Below are 16502 nucleotides of genomic sequence, written 5' to 3' on the forward strand. Positions count from 1 at the left end.
CCTTATGCTCTCGCTACACTACGGATTAGACCAACTTCGGACTGTTATTGTTTGCGCAGGGTCGGTCTCCTCTACTGAACGCGTCATTTCTGTGGCTCACGTAGCTTCTTACTTACTTCCCCGAGCGATTGAGTTCAGTTCTTGAGCTTCAAATGTCTGCCATCGGTCGCGCGGATGAAGCCTTTTACGGAGCCACAGACAAGCGTTGGCAAAATTCATTCGTTTCGTGGTAGGGCTTAGGGCAGTGTTATCAGATATTACTTAGTTCGCTATCTGTGACTACGATTTTGTTATTAGGTCTTTTTGATTCGCTACGCTTATTACCACGCCGCTTATCTCACTGCAGGCATCCATCTTAAGACGTTCGTGTGTGTGTGCATTCGGTGCGGCACTGCTTGAGTTTTCCAACAGCAAAAGCACCCTTTTCATTCAAATCTTTCTTTAGTTGGAAAAGATACGCTGCTTGCCTTCGCTATTGCAGGCCTCGCATCAATCTCGTCAGCTCTTTACCTTTTGCTAACGTCCCAAAAAGTTGCCCTTTTTGTGCATACTTGCAGATTGTAATTGTGGGCAATGCGGAGATCGATGCGAAGCCGCAAACACAAACACAAGCTAGATGCCCTTCCCTCAACCATGTCCATGTGCTGATCCTTCGTTGGAAAGAAGAATATCGTAAGAAACATAGAGTACAACCACACGCATGATAAAATATCCTTCAACTATCCACTTTCTAGATGGCATTCGACCCGGACTAATAGCGAAGAACACATTTTACCAAATAAGATATTTATTTAGCAACAATTTTTCATTCCACTTGCCCGCTTACAGTAGGGTTTTTGAGTGTTTTGCGATTGCTCATCCTTGCGCAGCTGTCCTTTACTTTTCCTTTTTGCCACGCGAGCAATCCTACAAATCGGGGCGTTTGGTAACCAATGTTTCCGGTAGTCAATGTGGCGCTCGATGAATAGTGGTGCAGCTGGTGTGCGAAACGTTAGGTTTAATTCTCTGTTTTAACAAAGTAACAAATTCGACCATTGAGTTTTCACCGTCACTGTCTCGTGTTCAAAACGTCTAGTTTTTAAGTAGTCATTGATTTCTTCAGTGTTTGATCCTACGACACAAAAAAGAAAACAACAACAAAGTAACGTCATTTCCCATTACACGATTGTTTCCAACACTTTCCTGGTTAAAAAATAATCGAAAACCAATGTGAATTAGCTTCGAATTTTGGCACTGTATGCTTTAGTGTAAATGTTTGGCCTGTACCCTTCAAACGCACTGGATAGAATTCAACCTCCGTTCGTAAATCAAGGAAGAGTCAGTAAAGAGGTACAGAAAATGGCAGTTTTACAATTCTTGGCATCACAAAAAAATCCAACCTATAGTTGTGTTTTTCGCTATCGGCAGTCGTTTAGGTCTAAGGTAATATTTATATCACAATTGAAACTTGAATCATCTCCACCATGCCACTCGCAAGGGCCTTTAACAATGGCGGGGGAACGGAAATCGGAGACAACTGTCCAAAACATTAAAAGAATGGAAAAATACACACGCACAGAGTGTGCCTAGCCGTCAGGAGTCTAACTGGATCGAGACCGGATACACTTAGGCAGATTACGTAGGCAGAGTGAATTGTTTCCGATCCAGGTATCTGATGTATACGCGCGCATGAGAAATGGTATTTAGTTTGGTGTGTACGTGTGTGTAGGTGTTTCGATTTTTGTGTAATGTATTAAACAATTTAAATTCAATTGGATGCAATTGAGCAATGTTGGAAAATCATATGTTTATGAGATAATAGAACAAATAGATGGACTTTGCCATTGAATTAACCATAAAAATGTGTGCATATTCGTAAAAAATATACATATGAATTAACAATAATGAACTAATCCTTTTTTTAAACACCCACATAAAAAATTCTATCGATTTACAGTAGCGAATGCTTCCCTCTTGCTGGTTTGATAGAAAAGGTTGGAGTCTGAGTTCAAAAGCAGTGCATTACCATGGAAGATATATTTTTTTAAATACTACTTATTGGCTGCTCGCTTGAAGCAAACTGTCCGTTAACAAACACTACATTACGGTACATGTAAAAGAAAATGAAAGGTAACTTAGTGAAACGATAGATGCCGCACTTCCCGGGAAAAGAAAAAAAAACTATTCCTTCCATTTAGTCTGCAATGGCACATTGGGCAACCCCGTTGGAGGTTTCCGATTTGAGCCGTATTGTTCCTTCTTTCAGCGAACCGCCAACCGAGTGTCCTGATCGTGTGGGAGATTTCCTTTGAGTAGTGGAAAAACTCTGCTACAGCCCATCGAACGAAAGGAAACGTTCGGATGATGCATTGGTATGTTTTTATTCCATCACTCCCAATTTCGGGTACTGCACTTGCAATTTCTATTTTCCCTCCTCACACAAATACACACACATACACACTTACTCATACCAAGGTAACACACATGCACATTTTTGCATGTTGCGTTGTTCAACATTGAGATGATGGTTGGAATTCGATTTCACCACGATCACCCCACATCCTTCCTCGGAGTACGGCTCCTTCCCCTGCAATGTTTCACCAAACATGTGTTGTATGTGTGTGTGTGTGTGTGTGTCCGTGTGCTAGTGTGAGTATGTCTGCGATTATCGTTTAAGTAACTCGATGGAAAGTAAAACTCAATCCCGAAGAAGGTCCTGCCTGCCCTGTCGCGGCTCGCACGTAATGTTGAGATTCGATTATTTGCTTTTTACCTATATTCGTTTTTACGAAATCTTCAGCCGCGCACTCGAAACGATTATTGCACTTTGTATTTGCGTCGTCTTTGCGCCTCCTTTCCCGAACGTCCCACGCCCGTGACCGTACCCCAGCTTCGCCGCGGTACAGCGGATTGTAACATCGGTTCAAATACTCATTACCAATAATATAATATATATTATTTTTACCCACTTGCATCCCCGAACACCACCACTGTGCCACTAACGCAAATGGTGGTGTGTGTGGATTCTTATCATGGTTAATGTTTTCCTTTATCTTATGCAAATTGGTATATTTGTTATGTTGTGTGTTTTTTTCTGTTTCTTTATTATTTGTGTTCACTTCTCTGTATTAAATTCATGGTTTTTCCGTTTTTTTACTGGTGCGAATAGAAGGTCTTTTGCATAGTTCTGGTTTGGTTTTTTTTCTTCGTTTTCTGAGGGGAAGGGAGGATTCGAAACTCGGGATTGTTAGGGGTACGCCACGTACGACTATTTTCAATTTTCCCATTAGTTCATTATTATTATTACTTGTTTTTCGTTTAAATTTTGTTTGTGCTGTGTGGTTCTATAGTTAAATTATTGAGTTTTCTTTTGTGTTTTACTATCTTCGCACCTGTGGCTGTAACCGTCCATTCGCTCTGCTTCTTCTTCTCCTTCTTTTCCATCCACTAGGTGTACTTTGACAAATGTTAGTTTTCACTCATCATAACAACTCACATCTCACTGTGCATCTACTGGTTGCTGCAGCTGCTGCTATTTTTTTTTTTCATTTAAACTTTGTTTCATAATTACTTGTATGAGCGTTAGTGGTTGCTTGTTTGCGTTGTGTATAGTTTTCACGGGCTCCGTCCCCACCACGATTCCTAATGCGTTTCGCGCTTCTTCACAATGTGTTCCTATGTGTTTGTTTTGTGTATGTTTTTAAACTTATTCAAACTCTATCATCGAATTAGATACAGTGAATGCACCGTGGAAATACCTTTATTTAAAGATATATTCCTACACCTCCTGCCTTCCGTTTTTTGCTCTATTTTGTTTTTCTTTTTTAGATCTCGTTTTCGTCTATATTTTACAAATAAAGTGTAGTCTAGTACGACCATTTATACTATGTTTGCTTGAAATTGTCCTTGGATTTGCATTAAACTTCCCACTACAGGTCCGTGACATAACTGTAGCCGTTCTATTTTTGAGTGAATGTATGATTTATATCGTTTAATTAAATGCTACTCCAACCAAGCAAGCCCGTTAACGATACACTATGTTTCTTTGTTCTTTTTTTCTCTCTCTCTCTTTCTCTGTCTCTCTTTTAACGGTTCCAGTTTTAAAGTTTGGCTTTTTATTTAATTGCTTTGTTTATGTTTTTTTTCCTCTCTCAATTCACCCCCTTTCCGCCGTAGTTCGTTTAGGTTTTGTTTTCTTCTTTTCTTTGTTTGTTTTGCCCTATGTAATGATTACAATGATGTGCGCTTTTTGTTTGTTGTATTTTTCAACATTAGGTATTTATTTGTTGTTGTTGGTTTTTTTTTGTTCTGTTTAGATTGTAGCATTTTATTATACGTTGCATTTATTGCATCCTAATCCTGGTGTGCAGCCAACGCAGCGAACCAACGGTAGCAAACCGCTTGGATGCAACCATTTGTCCTAACAATCTTGATTGATATTTAGTGCGTCGTTTCCTACGCGATTCGAGTTTGTTCGTTTCGGTTTACGTTTCGTAAATGGCAGCTTGATTTTAAAAATGTCATCTTCCCCGTCGCTTCCAATCGCCCCCTTCCGCTGCACGGACCGTTCCTCCGTGCAGTGTTTTCATTTTCTCCCTCCCTGCATGGAAAGCTGTGTCCCAGGATACGGGTTTCCCTTTAGTTTATCATTGTTTTCTATGTGTGCACGTACGTGGTTTTCTTACTCCTGCTGCTGCTGCTTGTTTTTACTCGATTTCGATCAAACGAGCTCTCACTCTGGCGAAGCCCCAGTCCTGCCGTAAGCCTGGAAAACCTTGCGTTTCAAAGTTTCCGCTCGAATGAGCGACAGTGTTCTCGATGAACTGCAGTTTGCGGATGACTGGGGGTAGCGCCTTTCAGGTAGCTTACTAATGGCAAAGCTTTCGTTAGCAAAATTTGTCACGCGTTGTTTGCTCACGTGCTCGTGTTCTTCATTGTCCTGCGCATCTGGTTTTTCTACTCCCAGCCAACATCTCTCAGGCAAACCCGACCTCGTTTTTCGATACACGAAACAAAAGCTGTCAGCTGCACTGATCGCACAGTGGTGGTGTGCGTGGTTCGCTTCTGGAATGATCTGTCGATCTGCGACTTGATCGCCTTTTTACTTGCCCTAGTACAAAACTCTGCGTCGCTCCTCCTTGAAACGTCACTTTCGAGTAGTTCTCGAGTCACGCGGCAACCCAAGCGGTTGCGAGTATGTGTTTGAGTGTCTGAATGAAACGTGGAACGCACGCCACATGGGTGATCGCCCTCGTTTACTAAGGATGATCGTTAGGAGATACCGCCCCGCATCCTGCGTGGCACGCGTTTCGTTGACCAACCATCGGTGGCTTATAGATGCTAGATGTCGCGGCCCCATCCGACCTCCTGCCGGCGCGACTTTTATAACCTATCCTCGTCCTCCTCTTCCGCATCCTCGCCGTTCTCCTCGTTCTCCTCCTTGTAGCCCGGATGCTCTGATATTGCGTAGTAGTTTCCATTGTAAATAACACCTAGTTCGCGCAGCGCGTCGCCCCGTATCGTCGCCTTGATCGTCCAGTTGTAGCAGTCGTCCGACTCGCTCTCGCGGTCCAGCCGTTCGACGTCGAGGATCTTCGAGCTGAGCCGCTCGAGGATGATGCCGATGTCCTTGATGCTGAGGTGCCGCTTCTGGTCGACCGACAGCTGGTCGATCAGCAGCAGGAACTTCTCGGACGTCACCGTCTCGTCCTCCATCACGGTGTTCTCCGTCTCGCTCTCGGAGCTGTCCCGCTCGGGGCCGATGTCCAGGAAGCGCACGTGGCCCTTCGCGGCGGACGTACGCCGGCTGTCGGACAGGCTGCTCGGCGGTGGCTGCGGGCTGGCCGACCCATCCTGGATCGGTGACGTGGCCACGTTCTTGTGTACCGCGATCTTCCGGCCCTCCTCGTGCAGCGCGCAGCAGTGGAAGTCACACTCGGTCGCACCCGGACTGCCGGCTCGCGTGGGCATGTGTGCGTGATGGGCGCACTCGGGCGTGTGGACGTGTACGGCGCCGACGGCGCTATCGAACGAGCCACCCTGCTTGGACAGCCGCCGGGCCGAGTGGTAGATCGCCGACTGCGGATCGTCATGATTGATGACGGTGATCTGGGGGCTCGGAAACCGGGGCTGCTGCTGCGGCCCGACGCCGACGCCCGACACCGACGACTTGTCGATCGAGTTCTGCGTCGAGAGGCTCTTCTTCGAGGGCGAGAACTTGTCGGCCGTCGTCGGTCCGTTGCTTAGACCCGGCCCACCGGAACTCTGGCTGCTGCCGCCGCCGCCACCACCACTACCGCCTCCGCCGCCACCTTGGCCACCACCGCCTTGCCGTTGATCCCAGTGCAACACAACAGTGACTCGACCCTTGTTATCCATAATCTTCCAAGATGGTGTTTCATCCTGCAGCTCCAACGCATGTATAGTCTCGCAAACGATCTTTGGTATTGCTGATATCGCTGTGGGCAGCAGCAAAAGTACGAGAAAAAGAGAGAGAGGGACAGTTCAGAAGAGAGTCATTCATTCGAGGCGTTTGCCTGCCTTACTTACCAGCCTTAATTACATCGACACCCGTTGGATACCAGCGTTCGCCTTGCCGCAGCAGCAGCAGTACCGTATTATTTGCTAACGTCCTGAAGTACTCGCCATCCTCGACCTGCGTGCCGTCGCATTCCAACACTAATCGCACGGGTTCGGAGGCTGGCACTCCTAATTTGTCCTTCCCTGTGAGATACCGTGGAAGAAAAGAAACAAACACACGAACACACAAACATGCACGGATTAGTACTAGGCGGTGCAGGGACTGGAGGAGGGTTTTTCAGTATGGAGGTGTCGGACCGCAATCGTATCGTCAGCAATTATTTGCCACCGCACTCGAACGGAGTAGGACTCTTGTTTGGCAAGAGGCTGGATCGTGTTGTTCTGCGGTTTTAGGGGAGGAATTCGGTCGCTTCTGTTCGGGGCTACATCCGAACATCGGATGGGAAGCGATTCACAGGTTCAGCGGAACTTTACCAGGTGGCTCGTTGTGGTTTCTTTTTGTCCCCTTGCTACAAGCACGTTCGATTGGTCGCTCGGATGGTCCCTCGGTTGGTGGTCGACTTCACCATCGACTAGCAATGTACGGACACTTTTTCCACGGCACAGCGTACTCCAACGGCGGTGGCCATCGCAGAACAGCGGTCCAACTTCCAGCTTTTGCACAAGAGAATCGCACCGTTTTCGTTTTTTTTTCTCCCATCCACCTTGCACTCTCTCTAACTCTCATTCGCTCTCTCACATACATACACACTCAGATCATTTTCCCAGCACCACAGGAAGAGTCCTTGGACGCACGCAGCCCACCACCTACACGCATCCAGTGGGTCACTCATTTTCATTCGCTCGATCCTTTGCGACTCTCAATCTCTCGCTCGAAGACACTGTGCGTTCTCACTGTTCCCGTACGAGAACTTTCTCACTCTCCCACTCGCTCACAGCATCCGTCCGAGTGCGCCATACCGCTCCCACCGTGCCATCCTCTGCTTGTCCCCGTCCGCATGGCACATGGCAATGGCAGTTCGTGTCTTCGTTGTGTCCTAGTTTGGCCTACTTTCCATTACTCGGTCACTTGCATTCCTACTCGCCAAAATTTCGCACCCGAATCGCTTCGTGATCCTTTTCGGCCGTGCAGTCATGAAGTAGATAGGGGAGTATTCCATTTTTTTTTGTTGTAGCTCTTTGTTGATTTGTTTGATTTGGCACCCTTCTGGTATAGGATTTGGTAAGCCAAGCGCTACGGCGGGCCCAAAACTCTGCAGGGCTTAGCTTAGGAACCTTCCTGGATCTTATTCGAGGGCCACGTGCGTCCCTCCAAATCCTTTCATAAACCGTAGGACGGTTTCCGACTGGCGAAACCGATGAGCCAGGCGCTTACCTCTAGCTGGAAAGAAAAACCTGCGACTTGATATTGCCAGTTTCGGTACGTACCTCTAACTATTAGTTCCTCGAAGCTACCTACTACGAGACCTTTACGGACATTACGCCAACTGTCCCAGATTTTTAAAGGCCTCTTGCCACGAGACTCCTGGAAGGAAATGAGGAAACACAAACACAGAGTGGTGTTAGAATGCATGCAGAGGAAACACAAGCATACAATGGTAAGGTAGAAGTAAAGATAACTAGGCATTTATCGGGCCACAGTATCGGTGTTCGCATTAGTTAAGATCGGGTAGTTCGCGAGCCTTGGGGGAAATTAAAAACTATGATCTAAGAAACAATCAACAAAAAACAATGAGAATCTTTCCTCCGCAGGACAAGGGAATCACGTACCACGGACATTCCTTGGCGAAAGTTCAAACAGTTGCAGCCCCAAATCGGTTTCGAAACGCCCAATGTACATAACGCCGCAGACCACATCTTCGGTGCCTCGGACACGCGGGCGGGACGTTGACGACGACGACGACAGGCGAAATCAAACCGGAAAAGGGATCGATAGCCACCACCGTGTACAGCACTAGCGTGGAGGTCTGTTTGTTTTAGCTCACTTCTTTAACACCACCTCAGGCCACACCTCCGACCTCTAGCCCGATGGCCTTCCGGAAGAACCAGGTTCACCGCAGCGTCGCTCGCCAGTGGCGGAAAACGGGGTTTGCAGCACATTGTTTTGCCATTGTTTCCGTCCGCTCTTTTTTTTTTTTTTTGAAAGTTTTTTGTTCCTCTTCAGGGCACTACTAAGTTTTGTGTGAAATTTCTTTGAGCTTGTGTGTGACTTTTTCCTGTGTCCCTTCAGATCGATCGGAAGTTCAAATAGGTACTCTGGTATCCTGGCATCGTGTCGGCAGCAGGAACCAAGCACCTTATTGTCATGCTATACGCGCGCGAACTCTTCCCTGGTGAACTTGTGCACCGAACTCGGCGCACCAACTCGGTGTGCGGAAAAGTAGGACAAACAGTCATCACAGCATGGGTCAACAGTCAAGTGTCCTGGGTAGCCACTTTTTACTCGCTGGCATGACACACATTTCAGATGACGATGAACACTATCTTGAGGTTTGAAAATACTATCAAGTACTAAATAGACATCAAGTGTTGATTTTATCCAGATGTCTCATAGAAGACTGCCGAAGTTAACTAAGGTTAGTGTCGTAGAAAGTACTGTAGGGACGCAAGACCAAAAGGGTCCATCAAGTAGTGGCGAAGTCCGACGTACAAAACCGTTTTTTTTTCAATCTTAACGTATCACAGTGAGCAGACTTCCGTTTCTGCGACGAAGTGTAGACTAACAGGGAATGGACACCAAAAAACCGTTGAACAACATTTTACACCGTTACATCAGATTTGGGAGTTGCACTTGTCGAAGGTACTCGCGGTTACGGAGTAAATCACGGCCAGCTTGGGGGCAGCATGCACCAATCTGGTCGGGCTCCGCTCTCGGGGTCGAGAAATGCTGCCTTCAATCACGCCGCTGCAATGACTTCTGTGCTACTGGCCTAACTGCCTGGTCGAGTCCTGAGACTTCGAATGCATCGGTACCCAACCCTGGCCGTGCACACTCTTTCCACTTGGACGCTTTCTGTCTCACTCCACTGTGGGAAATCTAAAGGATTCTCCCGCTTCCTCGACCGGGTCCGTCCTGTTGACCCTACTGGCGACGCTGGCCGGGGAGAGCCTGTCGAAGCGGCTACCAGGATCACTCGGTATGTACTGCCTCTATATACGTAATAGAGTACGGAGCAGCCCATAAACACAAACGCACACTAGTCCACTCTCGTTTGCCCTACATTTGGCGCTGCCACTGACTTCCTTTGGCTCCTTCTCGCTCCGCCCCGCGCCGACCTCGACTCCCCACGTGCTCTGTCAGTGTGTACACCTCTCCGAGTCCCGTGCCAACCCGTTCTGCCTTCTTCTTTCGCTATCAGTCCGATGCCCTGGTACGCGCTGTTGATTGCCTAACTTCTTGTTTAACACACAATAGGTTCACAATTGACCCGCAAACGACCATTGCCCGGACGGGGCCTGCCTTTTAGGAGCTGCTTATCGGCCACCCTAACGTGGCTTATCGCCATCACTGATGATTCTTCAAGGGTCCTTAACAACTTGAGGCAGCGATTTTCCACTCACGATTTCCTGCACCGTTCAGCAACTTCAACCAACTAGAACCACACAAAGGTCACCAAGGGTGCTGTGGCTATCGAATTGTGTACGGGGAAATCCATCGATAGTGAAAGACCGTTTTGGGAATGTATCTCGGAATCAAACATTCTCCAAATCACGACTTCAGCAGCCCATGATGGGTGGTAGGTGAGGTGCGAACATTCTACCAGGCACAACTACGACGATGACACAAAGTGCACTGCCCTCATGACCGAAAGTTGGAACCGAGAGTCGGTCGTTTACGGTACGCGGTCGTGTAACCTCGTTTTCGGACAAAGTAGCGCCTGGCAGTGCAATAAATTTACAACCCCCTATGTATATCCCGAGAGCGTTTCGTCCCGCGTCCACCCAGAACGGTGCTTGTGTTCCCGCTGGCTCCCGAGATTGTCCCTCACGCACACCGAAGCCAGTTCCGTGTTAACCTCAGACAATTCTGCCCTAACTGACAACGGGGTTTTCCCACTCTCACTCTCATTCGCAGGAGATACGCGATATGCTCTCTTCGTTCTCTGCGAAGCGCATTTCTCTTTCAACGCTGCTCATTTTCTCGGGATATCTCTCACCACAATGCTGCCTTAGGAAAGTCCCTTGAGTTTTCCATCACAAATTTCCACCATGTATGATACCTAGCGAAAGAGAGAGAGAGAGAGAGAGAGAGAGAGGGAGAGGGAGAGGCAGAGACTGAGAGTCTGGGAGAATGAGTGTACAACTTCGAGTTCCACGGTTGTTGGAAAACTCGCACGCAAATTCCAAAGGACTAAGTATCCTTCGCCTCTTTGACACTCCGGCTCTCGTTGGACACTGTTTTGTAAAATGTTACAAACACACACGCACACACGCAGCCACACTCTTGACTGCCGGGGAAATGGTGCTTGCATCAGTACCACACGGCAACGGTTTCACACATGACACGGGCGGTTCATGTTGCTTTCCGATGATGACCTGCCGTTGTACCTTTTGGCTATCATGGCTTGCGAGTTTTGTTAGTGTTGCTAAACCGTTGTGTTGAATACGAGTTAACACACTTTATAGTAAAAAGATTCGCATTCAGTGCAATTCCAAAAACCATGTACAAATAAATCATGCATGTATCAAACTTTGTGTTCATCACATGAGTTGGTCAAAATTCATAAGCATAAGAGTAAAATACTTATAGTATTGAACTATTTGAGATCGTAACATACAGCGCCCAGCATCAAAATATCGGTTACTAATTTCACAATTTTCACGGTTCGTCGCTAAACTCTTGTGGGTATGGTGTTTCCACGAAATTGGGATTTCACTATGTTTGAGAGTTATGAAGAATTTAATGGTCAGTGGACGTTATCATTTAGTGTGACGTAGGAATGTATTCATGATTCTTTTCTCAAATAAATTGAAAGACAGAATCTCAAAACTCATGAATGAAGTTCATGATAAAAGTACCACTTCTTCGAAGTAACTTTATGATATCATCCAATACATTAACGCCCACGGGTTTCTACACAAGGAATAACGTTAACTTTTGCATTGGTCATATTGATAAAAATTTGACAAAAAAGTTATTATAGTACTGTCGGTATATAAATCCTGTAAAGTACACCCCATCGTCTTGAGGAAAAATCCTTTCTTCACAATTCAACTTTTAATTTTGCATCATTCGTTTATGAACGGATTCAGATCTAATTTTATTAGAAAGTGCCAATTTCTCTGCCAACACGTGCTACGGTAAAGGCATTCGTTATCCTTAAAACAAGAATTATCTTTCTTGTTCCTTTAAGAAATAAATTATTCAAAGTATGATACAAGTTGCTGATCTGGCCGTCCAAAAATATATATAAAAAAAACAAGTTGCTGATATTACGTTCGGCCAGATTCTCAGATGTTTCTGCGCAACTGTTGCGTGAAGTGAGCAAGGGTATTGTTACATGATTGTCCATATTTTCAAAAGCTTTTTCTTGTGAATAAGAAGAAAGTCAATTGAATTACAATAGGTCTTTATTTTTGTAGAGATTTAGAAATAATTTGCTCGCGAATAAGTTGTGGAGATTTAGAAGTAATTTGAGGTGAACACCGAGCAAAAGGTAATTAACAAATGCATTCGCAAAATTGAGAAGTCAATTTAGTGGCCTTTTCAATCACCGTATCTTCTTTGGTGTAGTGCTAAGTCCACACTATATGGCAAAAGCGGGGGTCACATTTTTCATACTGAATGGGTGTTGGGAAGAACCAAATGGGTTAAATGAAAAACGGCCTTTCCCGTTCAGTTCTTTTGGGTGACTGCATCGGACAAATCGCTACCCACGAAAACGAACTGTCCGATCCTTCTCGCATGCTGCCTACGTCGGTGCCTCATTCATAGATCCTTCCGTTCACAAAATCACTGTGCGTGCACGTGGATGTGTTATGGAGGTGTACGGCATCCTCCCACGTTGTTCATACCAGGGCAGCAACTTGCAGTTCAATCGCTAGCAATCAAATTTGAAAGTGTAACGACTTTCGCATGCGCACTCCGTTATGTTATCGTTCGCAGCGCTCGCCATTGCCGGGCCGAAGCGAATAAAAGCATCGAAAGGTTGCGCCGATGCACCAAAACCGTTCGTATGTTATCAGAGCCCAGCGATATCAGGACGCAAACCGCCATCGAGGGCGCAGCTGCACGCGGCACCTCCCGGACGTCCCTCCCCGCGGCCTCCCCATCGTCCATCAATGTTTTGACAGCGCCCACCTGCTAGCCCCGATCGACTTCCATCTGTCAACGACAGGCTATTCAACTTGCGATTGTTTTCATTAACCTTTTCAGCCGCCTACGACCAGCTGTCAAACGGGATAGCGCGTCTTGGCCACCGCCTGACGGCTTGGAGGACGGGGCGTTGCTCTCGCTGGTGGGCGGAAGAGCGTGTTGACAGGCGTTGGCGGCAGCGAGAGGGATGGAGGGACGTTGGATCCTCGTTTGATCGCTAATCGAATCACTGACGGTAGACATTCTTGTTGTTTTCTTTTTTGGGGACGTCGACGTTTCGGACTGGATTGTGGAAGCTGAGGAAAATGATACGAGGACCGAGAAAGACAAAAAAATCACACACACACACACACACACGCACGCAGAGCGCAGCGAAAACGATACGTCAAATGTCACCTTGTGTCACCTACCTCCCTTGCCATTACGACATGCCTCAAATGAACGAACTAGGGGGCACTGTCTTGGGCCCCCTCGCTGCATCAACACTCGCTGGTGGTAAACACGACATCCGTCCGCTCCTGGACCGGATGGGGGCGGCGGAAGGATCGCGCTAGGCTTGGGTGTGTGTGGGCTGTGGCTCCTCTACAGCAAACCCACGGCCAGCGAACACCACGGCATGCCAACCAGGGGCATTTCCATCATCAGCACCCGGCAGGGAGAGGTCTCACGTAACTCGCGCGACAGCCAACCGTGCTGCAAGGCACACGAACGCACACACTAACACGCACGCACTCACGCACGCACGCACGGACACTCTGTCCCACAACCGTGTCTGAACAGTGGCACCCGGTTCCCGTTGTTCTGGCGCTCCCGCGATTGCTGATTCCGGTCGCGTTCCGAGGGACGATCCTTGCGACACTGCCTGCCGGTCCCGCAAAAAAAAAACACACACCAACCTCGATCCCGCACTCACACCACACCACCGCACGCGCTTCCTCGACCGTTGGCACACTGCCCCTTTCACCACCGACGAGCGCCGCCTCCTACGTAGCGCGGCAGAACCGTGGCCGATTCATTCCGCAGGAACGCGCTCTGGCCCCGACCGCCGAAACTCTTCTGTTCGAATAGCGCGATCGATTGAATCGAGTGTCGTATATCCTTCCCCTCGCCCCCTTGCGCCCTGTGTCCTTCAGTCGTGTGTATATGTGTGTGCTGGTATGCGTGAACTTGTGTGCGATTTTGAATGCGTTGTGTGTGCAGGCAGAGGCAGTTGGAATGGGCAGAGTTCACTTCATCGCTTTTCACTAGGTTCACGGCGCGCAGACGCACTGCGGATCGCTGGTTCTTCCTCGAAATTTTTCCTCGCCCACCTTACCACCTAGCACCAGCACCAGCCTGTTTCACCGCCACCAGTACCGACACGACCGTCACCACCACCCAACGGGTTTCGTTGCCTTTGCTTACCGCCTTTGGGCAGCAGAACCTCACCTTACCACTGGGTTAACCCACACTGGGTTGGTCATATGCGTGTGAGTGTGTGTGTGTGCGTGTATGAATGTGAATCTTCCCCCCACACACACTCTCTCTCCTTCTCCTTTTCTCCCTTTCTCTTTCTCTATCCGGTCTCACTGGCGGCACGTTCACTTCATAACACAGGATCCGGAATTAGGGATCGCTATCCGCACCCACTACGCGTAGCTCTAGGGTGGACTATCGCGCCGCTGCACCCATCATCACGAACCGTCGAGGTTGGCGAATCCTTGCGGGGACTGTTCCGAGGATCCGCTCACAGGAAGCTCGAGCTCAGCTCCTCTCACGTCGGCGCTCCGTCGTTTCTGTCGCACGGTTGGCCATATCCGGTGAACGGTGGGGGTTCGTTCCACCAAATCAGAGGGCACCAAAAAAAAAACGCTTAAGCTCACAAAATGTCGACGGTTTCTCACTCACTCACTCACGTGGGCACACGTACAAGCGGGGGGAAAGGAGGGAGGTGGGGAGGATGCTCACAGGTATTCACAGGCACGTTTGGGCAAATCGGGGATCGCCTACTTGCAACTGCCTCAGCACATGCAGACGGGAACGGGCGGAACTTCCGTGCTGCCGTCCATCCACGGACCAATCCGTCGGTACACCCAGTTGCCTTTTCCAGCCGTCCGCTCCACGCTCTGCCACAACTACTTCATCCAGCACCACAGCAGACACTTTGCACTTGCACGCCCAAAACGCTGGCCTTCGAGTTCGCTCTTCGTTCGGTTGCCTTCCTCTTGGCTCTTTTCGGGATGTATGTGCATGTGTGTGTGTGTGTGTGTGTGTATGCAATAGTGTGTAGCTGTGTGCGAGCGCCTGAATGCTGTATGGTTGTGTGTACGTGTGATGCGACTGGTTTTTCCGTTTCGTGTTCCCTTCCGGTCGATTAAATCACCTTCTAGCGATTTGTCTGCTCCTGGCGCGTTAAATTTTGGGGCGAAACTAAAACCTGCGGAGCTCCGCCGGTCCGGCCCTACCGCCACTGTGTGCGAAACTCGGTGGTCACTCTACCAAAAACCAACCAACGAACGCCTTGCGGGCCCACGGACTCACTCGACGGGCAGCCTCTTTCTTCGGGACACAGCACCGATTTCGGTTTGCAGCTCATCCGATCACGAGTTTTTTGACACACGCACACGCGGCGCTAAGGTAGGACAGACTGTCCTGTACCCCCCACACACAGTCACTCGCGACGATGGCGACAAACGACGACGACGACGACGACGACGACGACCACGGCAGGCGAATAATCGGGGAACAGTTTCACCGAACGGAAAGGCCTTTTTCGAACGTGCCACCGTTCTTCCGCTTCGCGCACGAAATGTTCGAACAGTGAACCTCCACCGTGAAGCTTTTCCGTGTCGAAACCCACACGCACACACTTACCCGAGTGGGTGATTTTTCATGACCGATTTTCAACTTTTCGCCGAATGGAGGTTTTTCGCCCTTGTGTTAAAGTGACGTTTGGTTTCGAAAACAAAATACGATATGGGGGTTTTCCAATTTTCCAAAAACGATTAGAGATTTACATCCTTGATTGTTTGTAATCGAATAGAGTAAAAGATGCAGTGGAACTGAATTACCGTTTGCTATTATTAGTTCTGCTTTTGAGACAAATATGACAAATATGCTTTTGAGACATGTTTCAAAATATAACTCAATTGCGAATGCAACAATCACGTTGAAATAAATTTTGAATTGTCGAAAAAATCACAGCCTCCAGGCAAAGGCAAGTATCCGACAGAGATTATTCAAAAATCGACATTAAACTGGTGTTAAATGTATTTCCACCATTTCAGTATTTTCCATTAATTTTTTAAATGGAAAAAATGTAAGCACGATGAACAATGAATACTCACCGTGAACTAATTTCTTCTGAACTGAATAGTTTAACAACTCAATTATAAACACCAATAATCCATAGTATCAGAGAATAAGAAACATAACAAGAAACTTGTCAAGCTAATGCCAAAAACCTTAGAACATTTTTTGATATTTTACACAAAAACAACAAAATAACAGTCATGTGATGATTTTTGATTAAGTTATCAAACATGAAAATTAGTTAACAAATATTTAATTACAAGATATTAAACAATGCAAAAATCTTATTTAGGATCAGTGCACAAATCGATTCCATACTTACCACCGTATCAGTTTTCGGTCAAATGAAACCAAAACCAACCGTCACACTTATAGG

General features: G+C 47.5%; 1 protein-coding gene across 2 annotated transcripts; it reads right to left on the minus strand.

Annotated features, from left to right (window-relative positions):
* Window positions 1-1934: 1934 nt before the first annotated feature.
* On the minus strand, window positions 1935-13257 carry LOC131266976 (uncharacterized). Of its 2 annotated transcripts, none has more exons than XM_058269687.1 (4): window positions 13246-13257; window positions 7948-8044; window positions 6529-6702; window positions 1935-6437 (listed from the first exon to the last, which is right to left on the minus strand). In XM_058269687.1, exons 1-4 carry the CDS (start codon window positions 13255-13257, stop codon window positions 5362-5364), a joined length of 1359 nt encoding a protein of 452 aa, XP_058125670.1. In that variant the 3' UTR covers window positions 1935-5361. The 2 variants fall into 2 exon arrangements, with proteins under 2 accessions (XP_058125670.1, XP_058125669.1); XM_058269686.1 differs by lacking the exon at window positions 13246-13257 and adding an exon at window positions 8290-8376.
* Window positions 13258-16502: the final 3245 nt, after the last annotated feature.

Source organism: Anopheles coustani, chromosome 2, assembly GCF_943734705.1.
Source record: "Anopheles coustani chromosome 2, idAnoCousDA_361_x.2, whole genome shotgun sequence".
NCBI classification, from domain to species: Eukaryota; Metazoa; Arthropoda; class Insecta; order Diptera; family Culicidae; genus Anopheles; species Anopheles coustani.

Excerpts from the sequence above, each read along its gene's own strand:
- LOC131266976 (XM_058269686.1), bottom strand. The coding sequence starts at position 8,376 with ATGTGGTCTGCGGCGTTATGTACATTGGGCGTTTCGAAACCGATTTGG. Across the intron at positions 6,703-7,947 it reads CGAGGAACTAATAGTTAGAG|GGAAGGACAAATTAGGAGTG; the intron begins GTACGTACCGAA and ends GGTATCTCACAG. Across the intron at positions 6,438-6,528 it reads TGTCGATGTAATTAAGGCTG|CGATATCAGCAATACCAAAG; the intron begins GTAAGTAAGGCA and ends TGCTGCCCACAG.